General features: G+C 39.8%; 1 protein-coding gene across 2 annotated transcripts in view; it reads left to right on the top strand.

Annotated features, from left to right (window-relative positions):
• LOC108899178 (testican-1) overlaps positions 1–21,992 on the top strand; it is a 96,341-nt gene that overhangs the window by 40,300 nt on the left and 34,049 nt on the right. For both annotated transcript variants that reach the window (XM_051072292.1, XM_051072291.1), the window contains exons 3-4: positions 6,241–6,286; positions 17,157–17,237. In XM_051072292.1, the coding sequence (XP_050928249.1) occupies positions 6,241–6,286; positions 17,157–17,237 (127 nt within the window). The remainder of the gene's footprint in view (positions 1–6,240; positions 6,287–17,156; positions 17,238–21,992) is intronic.

Genomic DNA, 21,992 nt, shown 5'->3' with positions numbered 1-21,992 from the left:
GGAGAAGAGGGGAATGAATTAGTGACTATGGGGAAAACGATGAGGGTGGGAAGGAATTCGGCAAGGTTCCAGACCCATGAATAAAATGCATAAAGTACACAGTAAATTTTTAATGCTGTTTAGTTTCCACCTAGAGGCCAGATTTGCATCCTCAATCCCTGATTATGACATCTTCAGTCAGCACTCCAGGCATGACTTTGCCTATTTTAATGTTAGTGTGAGTATTTATGCAAACTCACAAATGTCCACTTGGGAGTTTAAGCACGTGCACACACACACACACACACACACACACACGTACGCACACACACGTATTCAGTGGAGGTCACTTCTGCTGAGAGAAGCCATTCCCACTTTGATTCCCCTCTGAATCAATTCTGTTCCTTCACTACCTTTTCCTGTCACAGTCTTCCTCGGGGATCTGTTATCAGATGAAATCTCAGGGCCATCTCTTTAAACCGGAGAGAGAAAAAAAAAGTTCTGGTGGAGATTCAGGAGACAGACAGACTGTGGAGAGATCATCGTAGAAATGAAAGACTGTTCCAACAAGTGAAATAAAAGCAATATTCGTTAAAGCGGCGCTAACAGCTAATTTTTTAATTTTCTCCACAAGTGACTTCTTGCTGCTGTGCAAATAATTATTATGTTTACATTCACACTTGTATGCCTGTTTTGAGTCTCATTACAGTTTTGATCATATTCAGGGTGTGTTGTTTTCACTGAATAAGAAGAAACACGCTCCTTGAATGTCCTGGATTCTACTGGATGCAGCTTTTTCATCAGTGATCAGGATTGCTTTGGCACTAAAAACTGAGTTCAGTCATCCACCATGACAGGATGAGTGTACAATACCTGATAACAGAAACACTGGATTTTAGAAGGACATGGACAAAGAAACTTGTCACATCTGGAAGATAGGCAATCCACTAAATAAAGTCAGTATCCAATGATGATGTGGCACATCAGACTGCTGCATCCCCAATCCCACCACTGTAAGCTATATCAGCATGTGGACCATCATCATCATTTATCATCATTACCACATAACTCGAGAAAGGAAAGCACCTGCTAATATGACAGAGAATCATTAGAAACCAGGAAAAGGTGTTTACGTGCCAGAGTATCCAGAGTTTCTAATAAAGTACTTTAGCTAGCATGTCAGGTCTCAGAAAACTGGAATATTATGTTTACACGTGCTGACACATAACTCAATGACTGCCCTCCTCAGAAAAACAAGCTCTTTGGTCATTTGCTAACAAAACAGCCCGTGTTTATTTTGGGTCACAAAGCGAGAGAGTATGACATTTTACTGCTCACCAAAAGCAAAAATCTGATTTCTGACTCAAAGTCTGAGTTTGAGAGGCCGGGAGAGTGAGCACAACACAGCCAAGTAACCATATTTACCAAGCATACAGGAAATGCTAAGTTGTAGTATTCACCAAGTTGTTTTCAGTCTTCCCCACTTTGTTTCCTCATCGACACATCTGATCCCTGTCTAAGTCTGGGGAGACTATCTGAACTCTGCAGCCTGGTTTAACTTGATCGTTTAGTTGCTAAACAGCAACGTCTAATGGAACTACTCACTGCGACACAAAGGTGTTTACACAGACATGGAGTCAATTACCCATAATTAAAATAGAGGCAGTGGTAAATAAACTGCAACATGTACAGTTTATAATAAAGGAATCCCATTTTCACTGACAGCTGTTGTGTTACATTTTAAACAGATTTTAATTAAACCCTTAAAAAGACTTAATTAAACAGTTCAGTTTTTTTACTTGCCAACGAGCTCCTGCAGAGTGTTTGCAACTTTAAATGGACACGGTTGAAAGACTTCCTCACCTGAAAATTCCGGCACCACTTCCAACAAAGACGATATGATAATAACGACACAGTTTTATCCCCTTGTAATCACTTTGAAGGGTTTGAATGACATTGGGGTAGTGTCGCAGTGAGCTAAACAGCCAGTTAATGCTTTTGAGATGAGTGCACTAAAATATTAATGGGGGGCCTGGGCATGGAAAGGTCATCTGTGAGACTTAGACAGAATAATAATAGGGCTAGTGGCAACTGCTGTGAACCTTAAGGAACACCAGCTAGTAAAAAAAATTTTTAAAAAATGCTCCACTACATCTCAGCAGCACCTCAGCTGCAGTCCTCTCCTGGACACAGTAAATGCTGATGAGAACAGATGAAACTCTTTCTCTGGTACACACAACATGTTTGTAGCTGCGGGTCAAAAAGAAATCACCAGAAAGCACCAACAAGTTGCAAATTGTCCAGATGGTACAAAAATCAACAAGACAACAAATAAATTCATTCCACAGAATCTGGTTCAGATATGGCCACAGAGACAGACTTAGTCACTGTTAGCCTGATTCTACAAAGAGGACCTCAAATGAGCCCCGTTAAACTACGAACAGTAATCCATAGTTCAAGTTCAACAATAAATTAATCTACAAAGATAATACATTTCAACGTGTGCCAGGTAGTTTAACCTCAATTATATCAAGATTGAATATAGTTAGAACATCATTTAGTTAGGTGGAAAAATAAACTGAGCTCCTGAGTTGTTGGTGAATCAGAATGGATATTTTTCAATTACAGATTACATTTTGTTTTAGCCGTAGCTAAAGCTAGCGGTGGTGATCTCACCAGCTAGCTTTAACTTGATACAGCTCTCTTCCTGTCTGGTTGTCTGTAACAGGTCTACACTGTGTTATCAGAGAAAAGTTTTTACATGGTAAAGAGATGCCAAAACTGTCTGACTCAACTCCACTTTGACCAAACATTCAGGCCTATTTTGTGCTCTGGCTTTGAAGGACAGGACACACATCACATTTTAGCATAAAATGATGATATAAAAAGACAGTAAAATCATATTCCTGTTCTCCTCCTGCCTCTGCTTTTGCACAACTTACTTGCCTCTACCTCTGTCTTTCTCCCCCTCCTCTCTCTCCTCCCTCTATGCTGTGCCTCTGCTCTAAGCCTGTACAGTTTGCCCTCACTGTGTTTCAAATTACATGCCACATCAAATAAGGCTTTCTTATAATGCTGTTAGCGCGAGTGCAAGTGTGTGCAAGTCTTTTGGTATTCTACCACCTTCAGAATCAGATTCCTATTAAATGAATCTCCAGAGTTGAGCTCAGTATTCAGAATGGGTAACACAGGGTTGTAATAGATCTGATAGACATAGCACACTGTGCCATTATCACTGACCTTTCTTTCTTTCTTTCTTTCTCTCCTCTCTCCTGCCATTCCTCTGCCTGGCTCCTCTGCAAACATTTAAAGGAAGCAGAGGTAAGTGAATGTATTGTGTTTGTAACTTGATAATGCTACTTTTAAACATACTGCAGTAGCTTCCTGGCAGCCCCAGACATTGTGGTGTTTCTCTGGGACTTGCTTTAAGGCACTGTTGCAGAGAAGGAGAGGTGCTGCTGATTTAAATGCACAGCAGGTTGGGTGGCTGGTCAGCCATAACGTGGTATAGTTCAGCATATTAAAATGTTGCTGTAGTGGTTTGGTAGTTTTCTTACTTTAAAGCACATTTAACAGTTTCTACAAGTATTATTGGTCAATGCACTGCAGCTTTCTGTAATGCTAATGTCACAATAAATAGAAAAAAAAAATAATTCATAAATCATTTTGCCAAACAGAAAGGTGTCTATATACCTCTGGTACATGTCCAAATATATATAGACAGCTAGCTAACATTACGCCCATATTTGATTGCTAAACGTCTCCTTTCAAAACCATCATTAATATGCTCTTAGAACAGATCCTGTCTGCCAGGATTCCCAATCAATGTTCCCCATCAGCCACAACAGCAGTAACAAGGTTAGAAGATAAGGTCTGCCTCACTGTCTGCATTCAAGTGTTGGATGACGGTTAAGGTCAGGGCTCTGTACAGGACAGCCAAGATCTTCAGGAAAACGATTTCTTTATGGATCTGGCTTTGTGAATGTAGGCACTGTCATCTTTTATGAGAAGCAGGCTTTCCCCAGACTGGTAAAATATGACGAAATGTCAAAAAGTGCATGCTATAGTATTAGGACTACGCTGAATTGGAAGTCTCGCCCAAACCATGACAAACAGCTCGAGACCAAAAGTACACAAGAACTGCTTTTCGTCATAAAGAAATTTATATTTGATTTGTATGATGTGATTATTTTGTGTTACACATTTTATACTTACTACAAAGAAAAAGTACATAGAGAGCCTGATAAAAGCAGAGGAAGTCATTGTCGCTGTATGGACATAGACTGGTCTCACATCACTATAAATAGCACAGGCTGCAGAATCTAAATCAGGAGTCTGCAGAAATGACTTTTGCTACAGTAACATCTTACTTTGCACTTTTTACAGCCATAAAGATAATTTTATAATAGAGACAGAGTGGGGAGAGATGGACATAAAATAAGAGAAAAAGAAGTGAGGACATGAGTGAAATAAGGACCCAGGGGAGAAGCTAATTAGGTTTCATTTCCTCATTTCAAACTTTTGTGTTGACTCAAATGTCGGCTTGTCATTTATAGAACAAGGACTGGATGAGTGGGTCAACTGTCCATTTTCTGTGGACTGTTTCACACAACTGCCTTATTTAGCCCTCTTTCTCTATCACTATACCAATCTCCCTCTCTTCCTCATCCTCTCTCTCTCTATTCAATAATAAAGGAGCTAGAGATCTTACTTTCATACCCAGCAGGTTTTCTCTGCCTGGTTCACATAGTGTCACTGACACAGGCTCACTCCCTGCTGACACACATATGGTTCACTCTGGGTACTACTTTAGATGCAGACACCACCACTGCGTATATGCATGTGTGTGTGACTGTGTGCAGACTACTTCCACTGCAAACCATATTTGATCACACTTTACCTGAAACCTCCTTCTATTCAGCATTTCTAAGCATTAAACCTTTCATAAAGTGCTCAGAACAACACTATAATATGGTTGTAAGCAGATATAAATGATTATTAGTGTATTTGTGAACAGCCATAACTCCTCCTTTGGGCACAAGTAAAGACTGGTTTACACAGATTATGGATGACGATAAAGTAAAACTATCTAAAACATGTGTTCATTGGAGAAGTTATAATTGTTTGCAAGTTGCATGTTAATAAACACTTTAAATGTTCTTGAATTTTCTTACAACTACATTATAGTGTGTTATGGACCATTTATAATGCTTTTAAATGCTAAATATGGGGGAACAAATGGAGTGCACATTGTGGGTTTAGGCAGAATTGTAAAGTAATTTATACCTCATAGATCAGCTGCTCATCAGCTAATCTTCAGCCTGTTCAGATAACAGAATGGTCTATTGAAATGCACAGCTGTTTTTCCTGCTGCTGCCCTGCAAAATGAAAACTCTCCACCTGCACTACTCCTGCCTTCATATGTCATTTGTGGATTATTAATCTTTTTTTACACTTATGTGCATGAGATATATATATATATATATATATTATATATATATATTATATTATTTATATTTTTTTATATTATTTTTTTATATATATTATATTATACATATATATATATTGTTGTGTGTGTGTGTGTGTTTATATATTATATTATTATATATATATATATATATATACTTAACAGTAGCATTTAAGTTTGGGCTCTTTGCATAATGGGGTTATTAATTGCTTTACACAATTAAATTGTCTCTAACTGGGCTGGGAATCCACTCTGAATGGAGCCACTGAATCAAAGTGTATTTGGTTTAACAAATCCAGACCTACTCTCAACTGAGCTTAGCTGAGAAAAGCCAATTATTTTCACTTTTAGTATTTTCAGTTGATGAGGTTTGCTCCATGACTGTAGACTTTACTTCATTTAAGCAATAAAAATAATTATACTTTTAATATGATTTTGGAAACATCCTAACACTATGGAACCATGGTACACTGTACTACACTGTCAGATAACAACCACAACACTGCTCTCTGGATTGTTTTTATGTGTCGAACTCCACGTTGACCTTGATTGTGTCTCCTGCCATTTTCTCTCTATATTTGTGTCCTATTTTTGGACATCCAAACAATCTTTTACCTCTCAATGTCTTTTCTTGTTCTACCGCAATCGTTCATTTTTACAAAACAGGATTTCTCAGTAGTTTGGTTTAGTATTTGAGCTTTTCTCTCTCTGGTCTACAAAATAATTCAAAGATATTCTCAGCATGGTGTTATTTTTTTATATAACCCAGTTTCTTGTGTTGTGTTTCCACTCAGGATGACTACTTCAAAAGCTGGGCTCCTGCCAAGTCTCTAGACCAAGGTGAGTCCTGTTGTTTGTGTGATTCTAATGTTTATATTAATGCTTACTGTATGAGAGGCTGGGTGAATATCAAACCTCAATACTTTTTCAGAACCAACCAAAATATGTCTGTGGCATTCATAAGGGATTTGCAGAAATAAAACATATTCCTTAAACTAAGATACTGATAGATTTTGGTGCCAAAATACAGATACAGTGCATCTATAAGATTCTTGATGTAGTCCCTAAAGACTTTTTAACCCACATATCCTCAGTTTTCACATATCCACAGTTTTCTTTAGCTGGATAAAACATTTCCCACACAGAGGCTAATGTGGTCATCATTACCACAGGACAGTCCTTAAAGTAAGACTTTTTACATTTTCTCATCCTTTTATGTTAACTGTAGCAGCCTTTGAAAGCATGCCCTACGACTGAAGACATTATTAATTCGCTTTGCCAAACATATCAGGCCCGTTCAACTTCAAACAACATTTAAAATTACTTTGAGGACTTCTAATTCAGTTGGCAAAAGTTATCCATCATCATAATTCTTTATATATCACATTGTAAAGTTACTATGTCTGGCTCTAAATGTTTTGTGTATTGAGAAGCCACCAAAAGACAGAGATGAAGCAGAAGGAAACACCCTTGTTCCTCCTCTTGCATCTGCTTTCCCCTACAAATCGTCAAGTTTAAAAATAAGAATACTTGCATCCTGTCAGCCACAACCCATACAAGGCAACCGACAAACTGAAACAAGAATATAACCTAACATTACACAGAAAATAATGCTGGATTTTACATAGTTGTCTTCTGAAATCGCAGCCTCTTGCTTTAAAGGGATTTCATCATGTGTAGGCAGTATTATATAAATCAGTGGTCTGTATCTCATGAGGTGGTAGAAGTATTGCAGAATTATCTACTGTACAGTGATTAACAGTAAGTCAATGTAGTTGATATAGAGAATACACAGAAACCTAAAGGACTTTTCTGCAATTATTTAAGAAATTCAATAATTACTTTGCTTCTTTCAAAAAACACCATTGTTAATATACTGAGGCTTGAGTGTGTTGTGTTGTTTTGTGTAGTTATTTGATGTTTACTTCACATTATACATCCTTCACTATCAGTGTTTTAATGATACAGTTTACAGCTTGTAAATTAGAAGGACTCCAAACGAATTGCACTGTTCAGTGAGCTGCTGCCAAATATCCAATCATCTCTTTGAACATAGGTGTGTGTGTGTGTGTGCGTGTGTGTGTGTGTGTGTGTGTGTGTGTGTGTGTGTGTGTCTTTTTCTGAGGCCAAATGCTGCTATTCTGCACAGTTACATACTGCTGGTGGACTTAGTATGGCAACAATGCCAGGACCACTTTATCAATCACACTCAAGTGTGTAATGCTCTCAGACCCCCAGTAACTCTTGACTAAACCCAATTATTACAAACACTCGCTCAGTCACACTCTCAGTTTCATTGTCTCACACACACACACACAGACACGCATTCACACACACAAACACACACACAGTTTGGGGGCTTGATTGGACTGCAGCTCTCTGAACAGCACACCAGACTTTAAATCTTTCTACCACAGAGTTTGTTCTGTTCTGTGCTGGCTTGGTTTTGCATATCTAGCACAGTAACTGTAACTCTTCAGGGAAAGACTTGCTGAGCAGGTTTATCTGGGCCAGCTCCTCGTGGATACCGAGCCTAATGAGAACAGCCTCGCCTCGGTGCATCAAATCCTGGAGCTACAGTTTCTCAGAGGCGACTAAAGACAAAAAATAAACAGAGCTTCATTCTCCTAACCAGGGACTAAATATATAAGATGTGATGGAGGGATCCTCTGTGCCAGTGGGGAAGCACATGTACATGCCTGATATAGATGCTAAAACAATGATGTGCCACTGCACCATATCTGTGTCCTGGAGGCTCTGCTTTGATTCCCCTAAGACCAAACTTTTAGTGGTATCTAGTTTGTTTGCATCTATCAACTACAGCACACTCTTTCCTTTACTAATATTTCAGTCAGTTAGGCCGGAGACCAAACAGAGAGTGCTTCACTCTCGATGTCATTGACACTGCTTTACACTGCAGCACACTGCTTTAGTGTACGATTGCCCACACACACACACACACACACTCAAGACTCAAACAAAAAGTCACCCTTCACTTGCCAGCTTAACATTCCTCTGTGGTGATGTATTGTCCTTAAGGGAAAACTTGAGGATTTATTTTTGATGCTCCAGTCATCCGTTCTGTCACACAAAGTAAAGCCAGGTTGTGCCTCAAAAGAACTAATGTGTACAATGTGTTGTCCCACTGCCAAGTTCAAAGGCAGGGTGAAAAGCCAGCCGTCATAGGGAGGAGGGAGATATAATATAACCCTTTAAATATGGGGATACAGGCCTAAAGAAGTAACAGAAATAACTGTGTAATAAATTGCTAAAAATAGTATTAACTGGGGAGTGAGCATGAGATATCAAAGACTTTATTTGGAGGTAAAAGTGAAAGTTTTCAGCCTCCAAACTGCCCACATCACTTTGAACACTTATGCATTAGTCACTACAGTGTTTTGACAGGACACAGTAAGGTGACTGTGTGCTCTTGACAATGTGACATCTGCACACTTCCCGAGAGAAACATTGCATGTACTAGAGCAGTTTTCTGCCAATTAGCATAAAGAGTCTGCTTAAAACTTTAACACGTTCTCCTGAATCCTCTATTTGCCACTTCGAGCTGCAACACGACTGCTCCTGCCACCTTCACAGTGCACTCTGCAGTTACTCCCACACACACGGCACGCCCGTGAGTAATGGCTACCAAAACAGTAAGACCACGAATAAATTATTGGAATCAATCAGACAACCCGGTTCCTCTTTTGGGAACGTTTTGCTGCTTTCGTGTGTCTGGACTGCGTCCAGCGAGTCCCATTTTCACCCAGCTGGTAATGCAGGCATCATGCTTGTACTGTAACTGTTAACTTCACCTTTGAGCTCCAGCGAGTGCCAGCATGACAGGCTTTCAAGTATGAGTCATCCAAAGTGAGGTATTTCCTAAACAAAGCAAGAAATGACTCTTGTTATTTCTTAAGATCAAGTTCTCAAATAGCATTGAGGTAGATTTTAGTCAAGCTTCAGCTTTAAGAGGCAGAATTCTTATTGTCTAAATGAATAGGCGGCTAAAAGAAACACTGATCTGTCTGAAGAGCACCTTTACACTTTGATGGATGATTGTAGATGAGAGGTAATTAAAAAAAAGTGAAAGAGTGAATTTGACAAAAATATGCAGTTAAGTGTGCAAACAGAGCGATCTCATAAAATCTGACGTGTGTTTTCAGATAACAAAAATCATATTGTAATGACAAGTGTGACCACAGAACTTGATGGGGGGGGGGGTTAAAAAGGATGGCAGTATCAATCACCACCTGCTGATCTCAGTTTGACTAATGAATCACCAGTCGCCCTTGGAGACTAATCAGCAGCAGGAAGGTTGATGGGGGGAAAATCCAGTTCCCTGATGAATCACTCGGCGATTAATACCTCCATGGCATCTAATGAATGAAATCAGCAGGATCACAAATGACTTGTTGGTGATACTGAATGCCGAGCGATCAAATCCCCCAGTGGTAAATCTGTTTTCCAGGCTTTCTTGTGACTTAATGAGGTCCAGCAGTTGATTTGAAGCTTATTGTGGAGCTGTGGTAAACATGTCTTCGAATCCAAACTAATCCTGCCGAATTTCAGAAAAACTTGAGAATCAGCTACAGTGTGCGAGGCCAGTTGGCTGCTTTGCCTCACTTAAATGAACATACGATCCAGCTTATCAGGGAATTGGTGTTATAAACGTGTCAGGATTGTGCTGCTGATCAAGTTCTGTAATGTAGTCCTAGTTTCTGTGTGACTGTGTTCCTTTATCAGTTTGGTGACAGCATACATTTCCAATTATTATTATTGCTCCATTCAAGACTTTTTCTTGCAACAAAATCCTGATTTTAGACCTTGTTGTTTTCTGTCTTTTATTTGCTAGAATGATTTTTCTTGCTTATGTTTTGCAAGTGTGACTGGCTTTGCTGAAACTAAACAATGTTTTACAGCATTAGAGCCTTATTTTACACTGGGCTTCTGCAAATTAGATGCTGTTGCTGGTGGAATAATGTACTTTGCTAAATGTGTTTTAATCCAACTGAAGTTCTGCAGTTTGCATTGGCTGGTAATTTTGATAATTGCCTGGATTTGGTTTGTAAAATTTGGTTATAAATTTACATATTTGGTCAATTAATGTGTTCTTGCTCCACCACCTCACATGCTGCTGCAGAAGCTGATCATATGATGTCAGTCAGTAGTTTTCAACCTTTTGGTTTGCGACCCCTCATATTAAAACTATATCTACTAATCAGCAGTTGTACATGTCACAGTTTGTGACCAGTTAAACTTAAGAATGAAGTGGAAGAAGTAGAATTAGTCAGTACAACAAAAAAAATGCAAAGGTTAGTATAAAACGTGAAAATAAACCCAATTTGTTGCAGCAGACATTTGATATTTGATCCTATCATCTGGCAACCCTTCAGATTTATCTAACAACCCACTGTGGGAGTCCCGGCCCTCAGGTTGTGAACCGATGATGTAGGTGATACTGCAAGCTAATTCTGAATACAGATCGAGATGTAGACCAGTTATTGTCTGACTCAAACAGTCCTCATGGTTTACAGTGTAGTGGTCTGTTAATGCTTTAAAACAGAACACTGTGAGTAGGTATCACTCTAACTTATGTGGATACATTTAGATTTGTTTGCTTGAGATTTAGTTCCCTTTGTTGTCTCCATATGCTCAGTATTTATATAGGGTGAAGACACAGAAACCTAAGTGCACATTTTCTGTACAGAAAAACTTCACATGCAACTTTTTGGAAGGCTGAAAAAAGTCACAAACTTTGCATCCTGTGTAGCTGAAGTTTGGCAACAGTTTTCTCTGGCAGGCAGTTTACTAAACCAACAGAATCTTACATAAAGTGCTGCTCCCCACAAAATATATTCATGCAAGAGAATACCCTGAAACCCAGTTCACTGTTTTCTCTCTCTCCCCTCGGCCTTTTCTTTTAAACTTACCCTCATTCTCTCTAAATTCTCTCATCAGCTTCACCTCCACTTCGCCTGTGTTTCTGCATGTTCTTTCTCCAGAGTTTTCTATTGTTTCTGACGTATTGAGTTCATCAGATGGAAATTACATAATGATGAACAATGGGTGACTGTGCATCAACATGCCACAGTGACGTAAACACACACACACTGAAAGCCTGGGAGAATTAGTTGTTAGAGGTTTTCATACATATTTGATTAAAATATTAAGAGGTTTGGTTATTATTATCACATCCCCCCTGTGCTGTAGTAGTTACGTCTCTTTTCTCTTTTCTTTCATCTTGTTTCAGCTTCTCTCTCCCCTGCTGGAAATATTTAGAAGAGACACTCACAGACACACTGTCCCTTCCAGCACCACATACACATTTTTCATTTTGATAGGTTCATGCACCTTTTATGCGTGTGATCATTTCTCCAATGCTCATAAAGAACAGTTGGACCATATTCCAACAACTCAGTGGGGATCTCTTTCACATATTCACAGTACACACACTGGAAACTTGCATCATTTAGATCTAAAGCTGACAGTTTGGATGGTTGCCTTTCCTCAAGTTTCTTGCAGGTTACAGTCAGATCTCTGTGGCTAAGAAAAGGAGTACTTTGTGTGAAATAAATATGTCATTGAAGTATTTTGTACTACAGTTGCCAGGATTAAGAAAATACGATGCAATTTCTGAAAGCAGAATTTCTGCTTTTCAACATATTCAAATTGCCTTTTTTTGTATCATTAATAGACTAATTATGTATGAATAGATTCATATTAGCAATATTTCGGTAAGAATACCAGAGGTTCTGTGAAGTTTACTTTGCCTGTACTTCATTTTGGCTGTTCATTAAACTTCCTGAAACACAACTCTCCAGCGAGACGAGAAATGCAAATATTAATTTGTAGGCTGTTTCAGATGTTGTTAATTTGGTCAAAATGCACAGAGCGTGATATTAATAGATGGAAAATCTGTGGTTAAATTATTCTGTTGGCTGAAAGCATTGCGCTGAGAGAGTTCTAGAAAAACACACACATAATACTTAAATGTCACAACCCCTCTTGTCTCTGCCATGTATGTAGACAGATGGGACAAATCCTCGCAATGCCACATGAACTTGTTTCCATGGTGACAGATCATTGACCTGTCTGTTCGCCAGTCGTGGCTGGTTAACCTGTTAGGCCTCACTACATGTTATGCTTAAAGCTGAATTCTGTAGCTGTGTAAGGAGGTAGGTGTGTGTGTGTGGGTAACACTGGACTGTGTCCCAGACAGCCCAGCTCGCCCCGTGGGTGGATTACACAGACATCTGCTGTGCTCAGATCAGGGCCTCATTCTTTCATAGTGTTCCCAAAGCTGACCCAGGACCCAGTGTGAGCAAGAACTTACATCATTTGGAGCAAGATGAAAGACAAAAAGCAGTTCTCAACAACATGAGCAATTTGACAAGAATAGTCTCAACACAATGTCCTCTTACTAGCTTTTTCTGGAGCTTTCATGTAATGATTCTTGATTTTTAATTAATCTGCTGATTTTGTTTATAAAAAAATCACCAGATTGATGTTTTATTTGTCAGTTAAAAGTCAGAAAACAGTCAAAAATGTCAAACGGTGACATCTTCAAATGTCTCATTTTGTCTGAGAAACAGTCCACAACCCAAAGACATTCAGTTCACTGTAATGTATGACAAAGAAATGCATCAAATCCTCACAGTTAAAAGGCTGGAACCAGCAGATGTTCAACATTTTTGCTTAAAGAATGACTTAAACTTCCAGTAGATTATCAAGATAATTGCTTAGTTGCTAAACAATTTTCTGTACTTGATTATATGATTAATCAGCTAATCATTGCAGCTCTCAACGGTGTCTCACATTCTTCATCAGTGGACGGAGTTTGTTCAGTTGTCATGGAGATTGCTCAGTAATATTCAAGTGATGTAACTTCCATTACAACTGTCTGCTGGTGAGGACTGTGAGATGTGGTTGAAAGCTCCGAAGGTAAGAGGACCTTCGGTTAAGATTACTTTGTCAAACTGCTATTTCCAAAGTCAAGAATGAACATTTACACTCAACAGAAGCCAAATTTTTAAGACTCTGGGAGGGTTTTTAAAAGGTTTTGAGCCTCATGAAGAGGATAAAGCAAAAGTGACTCGTTTATTCTCAGTTTTTGCCATCTCAGTTTCTGCTTGTGGAAAAGTTTCACAAGACGCCGTTTTCATATTTATTTTAAACTTTTAAAATTTGTTCCACTGTCGAGGCAAAATCCAATATCTTATGATTTCTTTGTCCATCATAACCAGGCAGAGGAATATGAGCACACACACACACACACACCCACATGAGTCTTTTTTGTTCATACAATACACAAAGTGAGATTATACACACAAGAACAGGCGCACACGCTTTGGTTGTTGCTTTCGCTCTCCGCCCACCTGTGACTGACTGCAGCAATCTGGAGTGAGAGAGGCAGCCTTGTATTCATTAAAATATCAGCCATGTCCTGACATTTACTTTTACTTTCCCAATTTACAAGAAAGCTCCTGTCAAACAATCTCGTACACTCGCTCACACACAAGTCTATTGTTGACTGTAGCCACCATGGTTTTTCACACATTTAAATGGTTTTTACTTCTTTAGCTCAACTGTGATACAATAACAAACAACTTCTTGCTTCTGTAGCCGTGTTAGCACACTTAACGCTGTATACTGTCCTGCAACATCTCCTCTTGTATGGTTTCTCGCCACTGCCCCTGTCTGGATTTCCTTATGTCCCCCAGGTCAGCTCAGCCTTCTTCCACAAGCAAACTGAATTTTTATTCATTACTGGTTTTCTGCATCTGCATTATTTTCTGTTCTGTCCCATCTGTAATGACTGGAGAGTTGCCCCGAAAAGGCCTTTAAGCCCCGAGCAGAGACACAGAGAGACAAGAGGGGAGGAAGAGTCCTTGGCAGCAGATAACAGTTGTGCTGTCAACAAGACCAATGTTAGAATCAGTATTCTGGCTATTTCATTCTGGGTCCTTGTATATGGGCATGCCCAACAGATTTTGCGAGGCTGTGATTGCAATGCATTATCCAGAGATGGGAGTCAAAGGGAGGATTACAAATGGCAGGCAGAGTCCCATTATCACAGCCAGTCCAGAGGAGCACAGGAGAGTCACACTGGCACCAATGCACGACCAGAGAACACAACAACCAGACAAAGACAGAGAAAAGACAATGCAAGTTAACTTCACAATATTCAGGTGTTCACTATTCCTGTCTGTTTGCCTAATTAGATTACACAGTGAACGAGTGGTTGCTATGGGAACCGCTTTTTGGCAGCAGAAACAGAAGTCATTTGTGATGCACTCTGGTTTGGCAGTAGAAGCCACAAACAAAGCCTCGAAAATCTGGAGCTTCCAAATTGCCAATCAGCCTGATTAGACGTGACATTGTGTTTTCCCAGCAGAGTGCTCGTCGTTGTTATATATTTCATCAGCTATTTCTCCAACTCACTAAGCCTCTGTCTCTCTGAAGATATGCTGTCTGTCTGCTCCCATTTCTCATTGGTCCGTCTTTAATCTCCCCTAACTCTGTCGCCAGCTTCTCAATACATTCTCATATAACCATCTCTGATCTGCGCCTGGAGGAGCTAAAAGAATTAGAAAGAGAGAAACTGATAAGAAAAGAGACAGATAGGGCAACAAACAACTGAGAGTACCTCAGGTCTGTGTATTAAATGGAGTGTGAGCTGGAGCAAGAACAAATATCTCATTTCAGTGTAATGTGCTAAGGGTTTGTAGCTCGCTCTCCAGGCGTTCTTTAAAACATTGTTTACCGCTCTGATTTTAATGGCTTGTTGGCCACATCATAAAAACTGACTCACTATCCACGACCCTCAGCTCAGCTCTTATCTCGCTCTTTCAGTGGGGGGGTGAGCGCTCGCAGTGTCGGGTCTTAACACATAAATGGGGCTATCAGCTGAAACACACATGTACACGCTACAGTGATTTCAGGCATATGCAGTAAATTAACCAGTCACGCACACACACACACACACACACACACACACACACACACACACACACACACACACAGAGGCAGTAATCAATTATACCTGGAGCCTGCTGACGCACAGAGGAAGGAAATATACACAGTCACACCAAGGGTGTTGTTAATTTAATGAACAGATGAGGCCAATCATATCAGCAAAGCAGTTAACTTTCTGTTAAGGATGGAAAAGAAGGAGTGGTGTGAAAGAAGAAGTAATGAAGAACTAGTGGCTAAGAGAAATGGTGATTAAAAAAGGCAGACAGAGCTACAGTGAGTCGAGTGAAATGTTACTGCCCTGTACTTCCAGTTCACAAAGGCAGAGCCAAAACCAACAGTAAACTCAAAGCAAAATGAAGTTGTGAATCAATGGACTGCAGTGTGTGAACACTGCTGAACAGGCTGTTTTCAAGGGGAGATACACACAACAGTAAATCACATAATGGGAAGACTATGTGTGTGTGTGTGTGTGTGTGTGTGTTCATTTTGCCCTTTGTGCCCTGTAGCCAATAGAGCCTCCAATGATCATCGTAAATTAGGGATAAATAAACTTCAGAGGATGCGAGCAGACAGCGGTTGCTAGCGATCATAGCGACAGCCCCTCAGGCTAAATGCCAGCATGTGAAAGTGACAGTGGCATCAGAGAGTCTCGAGGGAGGGAGACAGAGGGAGATACAAAGATATACAGATGTGAGGCCTGCAGAGAGCACTTAAGAGAGAGATTGCCTGTAGAGAGGATAAGAAGAGATAAGAAAGGCATCCTATAATGAGGAGAGGAGGGGTCCGGCAAAGAGGAGAGAAAGGAAAGGGTGGAAGAATGATGAATAGAGGGAGTATTGATAAAAAAAAGTTGGACTAACTTTTGCCTCATGTACACACACACACATATGTTCCTTACTTTTCCCTGGTCATTATGTACTGTCTGTGGTCAGCGCTTGCTCAAAAGCCTCACTCACCAATAAATACAGGAGATGGATGAGTTTGGGAGTTAATCATCTCGGGGTGTTAATGTCACAGCCTACAGACAGACATGACAAACTCCCTTTACCTCAGTGCTTGGCTGCTCTGCTCCCTCCCCGAGGCTCTGCCACCACTGGCCTGCTTCCATGTGGGATGCTGTACTGCAGTGTTAGTGTGAGAGAGAGAGAGGGTGGATTAGTGTTGTTGTATCTAGATGGATAGGTGCATTACTTTGCTTTCCCTTGGCTGTGTTTACTTGTTTTTGTGTTTGGGTAATGATGCTACAATGATTATTCCTTTCAGATTAGAAAAATTATGTTTGCATCACTGTAGCAACACTGAGTCGGATTTTATATTAAAAAAATACTCAGTACATTTTGGAAAATACCCTTATTTGCTTTTTCCTGAGACTGAATATTGAAACAACCCCATGCTGTTGCATTAAGTAGGGAGGTAGGGCTGATGTTGGGCTGTGATTAGCTTAATTCAGTAAGACCAAAAGCAGAGTTAAACAGCTAGTCTGACTCTCTCTAAAGTTCAAAAACAAACCAGCATCTGTAAAACTTTTATTTTAGCATTAACTGTTTTCTCCTACCTCTAGTCTTTATACTAAGCTCAGCTCATTGACTCTATGTACATACATGACGTGGTATTGAGCTTCTCCTTCAACACAAACAAGTATATTTCACAAAATGTTCAAGAATGTATGAACTATTCTAATTATTCTGTTTTGGTTTTTTTTGTATTGTTTGGTTTGGTTTGGTTTGGTTTTCAGAGCGAGAGGCTGAACCTGGTAGACATGCAGATCCAGGAACTAAAGCCCACTCTGGCTTGGCCATGAAGACAGTACAGGATGGTAAGTTCATCATTGTCATCAGGGTGGGGAGGGGTTTTTCTCCATTGACAGTCATTTACATTACTGGAGGAAATACCTTCCTCCAGCATGCAGCAAAAAGTTGGCTGATTCTGAAACCACCTTCTCTTTGTTGTTACAGCTGATTTTGCTAACATACTGTATGTGTTGTTCAGTTGATCCACTTGTCTTACAGTAGTGAGATCTATATATAATAGTGTGACTGATCATTCCAGATTATCAGGTTTAGTGAGAATTAAATGCTGTGATAGCCAGTTGATGTTAACAACAGACAAACTTTACACTGAGCCTAAATTGTTCCGCTCTGCTGTCTCAGTTGCAGTTCCCATAAAACAGTGGGTATAAGACAGCAGTGTACAATTAGTCCTCCACCCTGTCTCACGTTACGTGCAGAGATGTCAGTATGGAGGACAGAGATAACTAAGCCCACAGCTCGTCATCTGAAGCAGATAGAGCATGGCTAATTCACACACAGGATGATCAAAGCCAGGCCCTTCAGAAACATGGAGCTATTTCCAAGGTTAGCTTCAGGACTATCATCGTGGTCTGTTAGTGCAAGCTAATATTGTAATTTGAGATTTAGTGAGTGGGAGTGCAGTCCTTTGTAATACTTTTTGAGATTACCAAAGGTAGCATCAATTACATTCCCACTAACCACAGAAAGACGTGTGCTATATTCAAAGAAATGCAGCAACGAAGCAGCAAAGGCAGTGAAGAAGAAGGCTGCGAGCTAATAAATGTGGGTGTCATACGTCTATATAAATCTGCTTTGCAAATGTATTTGTTAGATCTCAAGGATACACAAATGCATTTTGGTGACCATCACTGTATGTAAACTTTTGCTTGTTTACCAAAAAAAAACACCTTTAACCCAAAAAAAAAAAAACTTTTTTATCTAAAAATTTGATTAGTGGAACACCCATAAAACTTTACAGATGGCAGAACTGAAATTATTAATTTCAACACCATGCATGAGAGGTGCACAAGCAAGTTGAAGTGACAGGCAGTGAGAGTACTCGTTACACTAGATGGCAGATTAGTTTTGCCACAACAAGGCTCCAGAGTGCCGCTTAAATGATAACAGAGTTGGCAAATGGAAAACTAAATGGGGAACCAATTGGCAAATCAAAATGCAAATTGAAATGCAACTGATGCCGTCAGCAGCCACACATTGTGCGCTCCTCGTTAGGTAATTACAAAACCAATTACACGTGTTTTGATCTAATTCAATGTGAGATAAGCTGCATGGTAACATACAGTAATCCACGGTATTAAAATCCTAGATAAAGCTACAAAAAGAGGCTCAGACACATTGTGTTACTTATGTGGGAGTCAGCCTGAATAAACAGCGTTGTTTTTTTCCTCAGTACATCTTCATGAATTCCAGTCAGTTCAAACACAGATGTTTGGGTCTGTGGTGGGGGTCTGGTTATTTTTAGTTTTTTACAGTTCATCTTACTTTTGATGTCGTCTCGATCAGTTCTGATGAAACCAGTTACAACACTGTAGTGCCATGTTTCTTTTAGTTTGCTGGAAATATTGGTCTCTCATAGAGAGCTGCAATTCAAAGAAGGCTAGAAACATCAGTAGCTTGTGTAGAACTGTGAGTGTGTCACTGATGATGACCCCTCGTGTTCTATATGGGCAAACAAACCCCACTAATTTTTCCTTTAAATGGAAATGTGAGCTTTTGAATTACATAGCACACCCTTGTCTGCTGTGTGGGGTGAGTCACTGTGTGGTGTAGTAATCTGGCTGGGGGCATAATGTGTTCAGTTAAGCACATGGGCTTTGTCTTGTAGATAAAGCGTAAAGAAAGAGGAGATTGAAAAGGGTTTTTAAACACAGATAAACTGAACAGTCTGGTGTTGCCCCATTTATGACTGTTGTTACATATAATTTTTCAAGTAACACTATTAAAATGGTGAACATGAGTGGGTAATAACAGGAGAGGAGAGTAGATGGAGGTAGAGGAGAGAGAGGGCGCTGGTCTACTCTTAGTCATTCATGCTCGCTCACACACACACACACACACATACACACATACACACACACACACACACACACAGACACACACACACACTTCAGCTTCAGATTAATGAATGCCTCAGTCTAGGACAGTGCAAAAACATTTAATTATCACTGACACTGAAGGTGAGGCAAGAGGCCAGATCTGTCATCCACCTGTGCGTGTGTGCATGTGTGTGTGTGTGAGGACAGAGGTAAAGGAGGAAGAGATCATGGAGTGTCAATAAAGAATCCGGCTATAAGTCAAGTGTGTGGTCTTTCATCGTGACCTCTCTTGAAATTGACTAAAGGTCATACTGACACATACTCCTTGTCTGGCAGCAACACACGGCCAGTTTAAGAGTCTAGGGGATCTTTTTTAAAAGCAGAGGAAAAAAGACCACTTGACATTGTACAAGAGTGAAAGAAAAATCTAGAGTGAGTAAAAGTAAAACCTGCCCTTCCTGCACAGCTGCTAATCCACCAGCCAAAAATATAGTGGCTTAAATCAGTCAACGACTTTGACTCTAATACAAAAGATTTTCACTCTGCGTTAAAATGTCAATTATGAGAAACATAAAACATTTTACAAAAGAACCATTAGGACAGTGATTCTCATTGAAGTGACCTCAAGATCTGTACTTCAAAATGTGTTCTTTCTGTTTTTATAGCAGGCATGGCTCTGGGGCTGGCAATGGACCAGTTTGAAATATCTCAACAACTATCTCATATATTGACACAAAATATTGTGCAGATGTTCGTTGTTCCCAGAGGATGAATCCCAATGACTGATCCTGACTTTTCCTTTATCAAATACTTTGATTTATGATCTAATACTCACAAAACATTGGGATTCCCTTCAGTCTCAACTGTACTAATTAGCAAATGCTAACAAGCTAAAACACTTAAGATGAACTTGATTAAAATGTATACCTGTTATAAAAATCAGCATGTTAGTATTGTCATTGTTAGCAGTTATGTCAAAGCACCACTGTGCCAAAAGTAGTCCTATGGAGGCCCAGTATTAATGCTGAATTTCAGGCTGCAGTGCTGTCTTTCCAAACAGATGGCATGTTTGAAATGAAGCTTTTCATATACCACATATACTGTCCTGTTAGCCAAGATGAACATGTTACAGCTAGGTTTTAAGAGGGTGGATCAAACGTTGCATTTCTCTGAGTGTATTCCCTCGAACCAAACCAATTTAATGCATATTCTGTTTTATTTCCATTCATTCTCAAGTTCTCCCTGATGATGATAAGAATTGTAAACACACTTAAAGCAGAATATGTCATGAATAACTTTTTTTAGACTGTGACAATTAGCAACTTCCACCTGAAATTAATGTCCTCCTGTGTGCGCATGCTCCTTTGCTTTGAAGCTGTCTTCAAAGGCTGTTTGATTATTTGCTTTTATAGTGTTCTTTTAAAAATGCTTTGCTGCCAGCAACAGCTTCACAAAACATCCTCTTACAGGGCTTTCCGCAACAATGTGTGAGCGTGCATGTGTGCGTGTGTGTGAATGTGTGTATAATGGCCATGTGGCAGTGATGAATATTCAGTTTGTAAGCAATAGTCAATAGCCTCTCTCTCCCCAGATATTTTTCTCCCGTAAGCCACTGCAGTTTCGTCTCTGGCATTCAAACTGACATAGCCTGTTTATCTTCTCCGTTCCTCAGTTACATCCCACAATAATATGATTTACCCATGTTTTCAATAATTAATTTTCTGGATGGTGAATCCGTTCTATCAGTGCACTCTCCCAAAGGCCCTGTCTGTGCTTTCATGCCTCCATCATTCCTCTCTGTCATCCCTCGCTCCAGTGCCTCTCGCAGGCCAAACAGTCAGACCCTGAGGAATGTTCACAAAGCAGAGAGAGTGAGGGAGATTTTATCTCCCCCCGATCTGTTTGTCTTCCAGTTCTCTCTCTCTCCCTCCTGCTCTTGTTCTACTCTGCAGCCCCCCAGGTGAAAGAGAAGAAACACCTTTTTAATTAGTTTATCAAAGCCTGAAAGTGATGCTCATTTTTCTAATAACAGTCAGAAATGTATCCTTTGGGAATGGTTGTTGAAGCTCTTGTTTATTTAATTTCAAAGTTGTTTATTTGCTATTAGAAACAGTAGCTGGGGAGAGCAAACAATGGAGAGCAGCGGAGCACGGTGTCGATAAAGGAGCACACACACACCCATACACACAGATTACAAAAACACCCCATTGACCCGTGTCCAGCTCAGCAGCAATTAATTTGAGGTCACCCTCTACTCTCTGACAGGGCTTGTTGCCGATGTGGCCTCTTCTACTGGACTATGACTATCTTTATTATCCAATCACTGCACTCTATTCTGGCCACTATCCAGTATTAGAGGACACAGGAGCAGTGTTTTATCTTACCCTTCTCTATAGCCACTTTTTCTTGTCTCTTAAGGAACATTAAGGGCAAAAAAAAAAGAAGGAAAATCTTGAGGAGACAAAAAAGTGGACGAATAGGGCAATTTACTGTCAACTTTAATTGTAATAAAATTTTACAGCTTTGAGTATAATGTGCTTTTCTGCCAGGAACCCACTTGGAAGTGTTGCAGCAATTAAATAGCTGGAAGATATGTTCAGAGTTGAATCATCCAGGAGCTTTTTAAAGAAGGATTTTTTTGCACACTGTAGACAATAAATTGCTGTATTTGCAGCTCGCCTTATTGAATAACATTGCAACAAAACAGCAACGCTGTCACACTGA

This window comes from Lates calcarifer, linkage group LG8, assembly GCF_001640805.2.
Source record: "Lates calcarifer isolate ASB-BC8 linkage group LG8, TLL_Latcal_v3, whole genome shotgun sequence".
Lineage (NCBI taxonomy): Eukaryota > Metazoa > Chordata > Actinopteri > Centropomidae > Lates > Lates calcarifer.
Note: the sequence above shows the minus strand (reverse complement) of the source record. Positions and strands in the feature narration are given on the sequence as shown.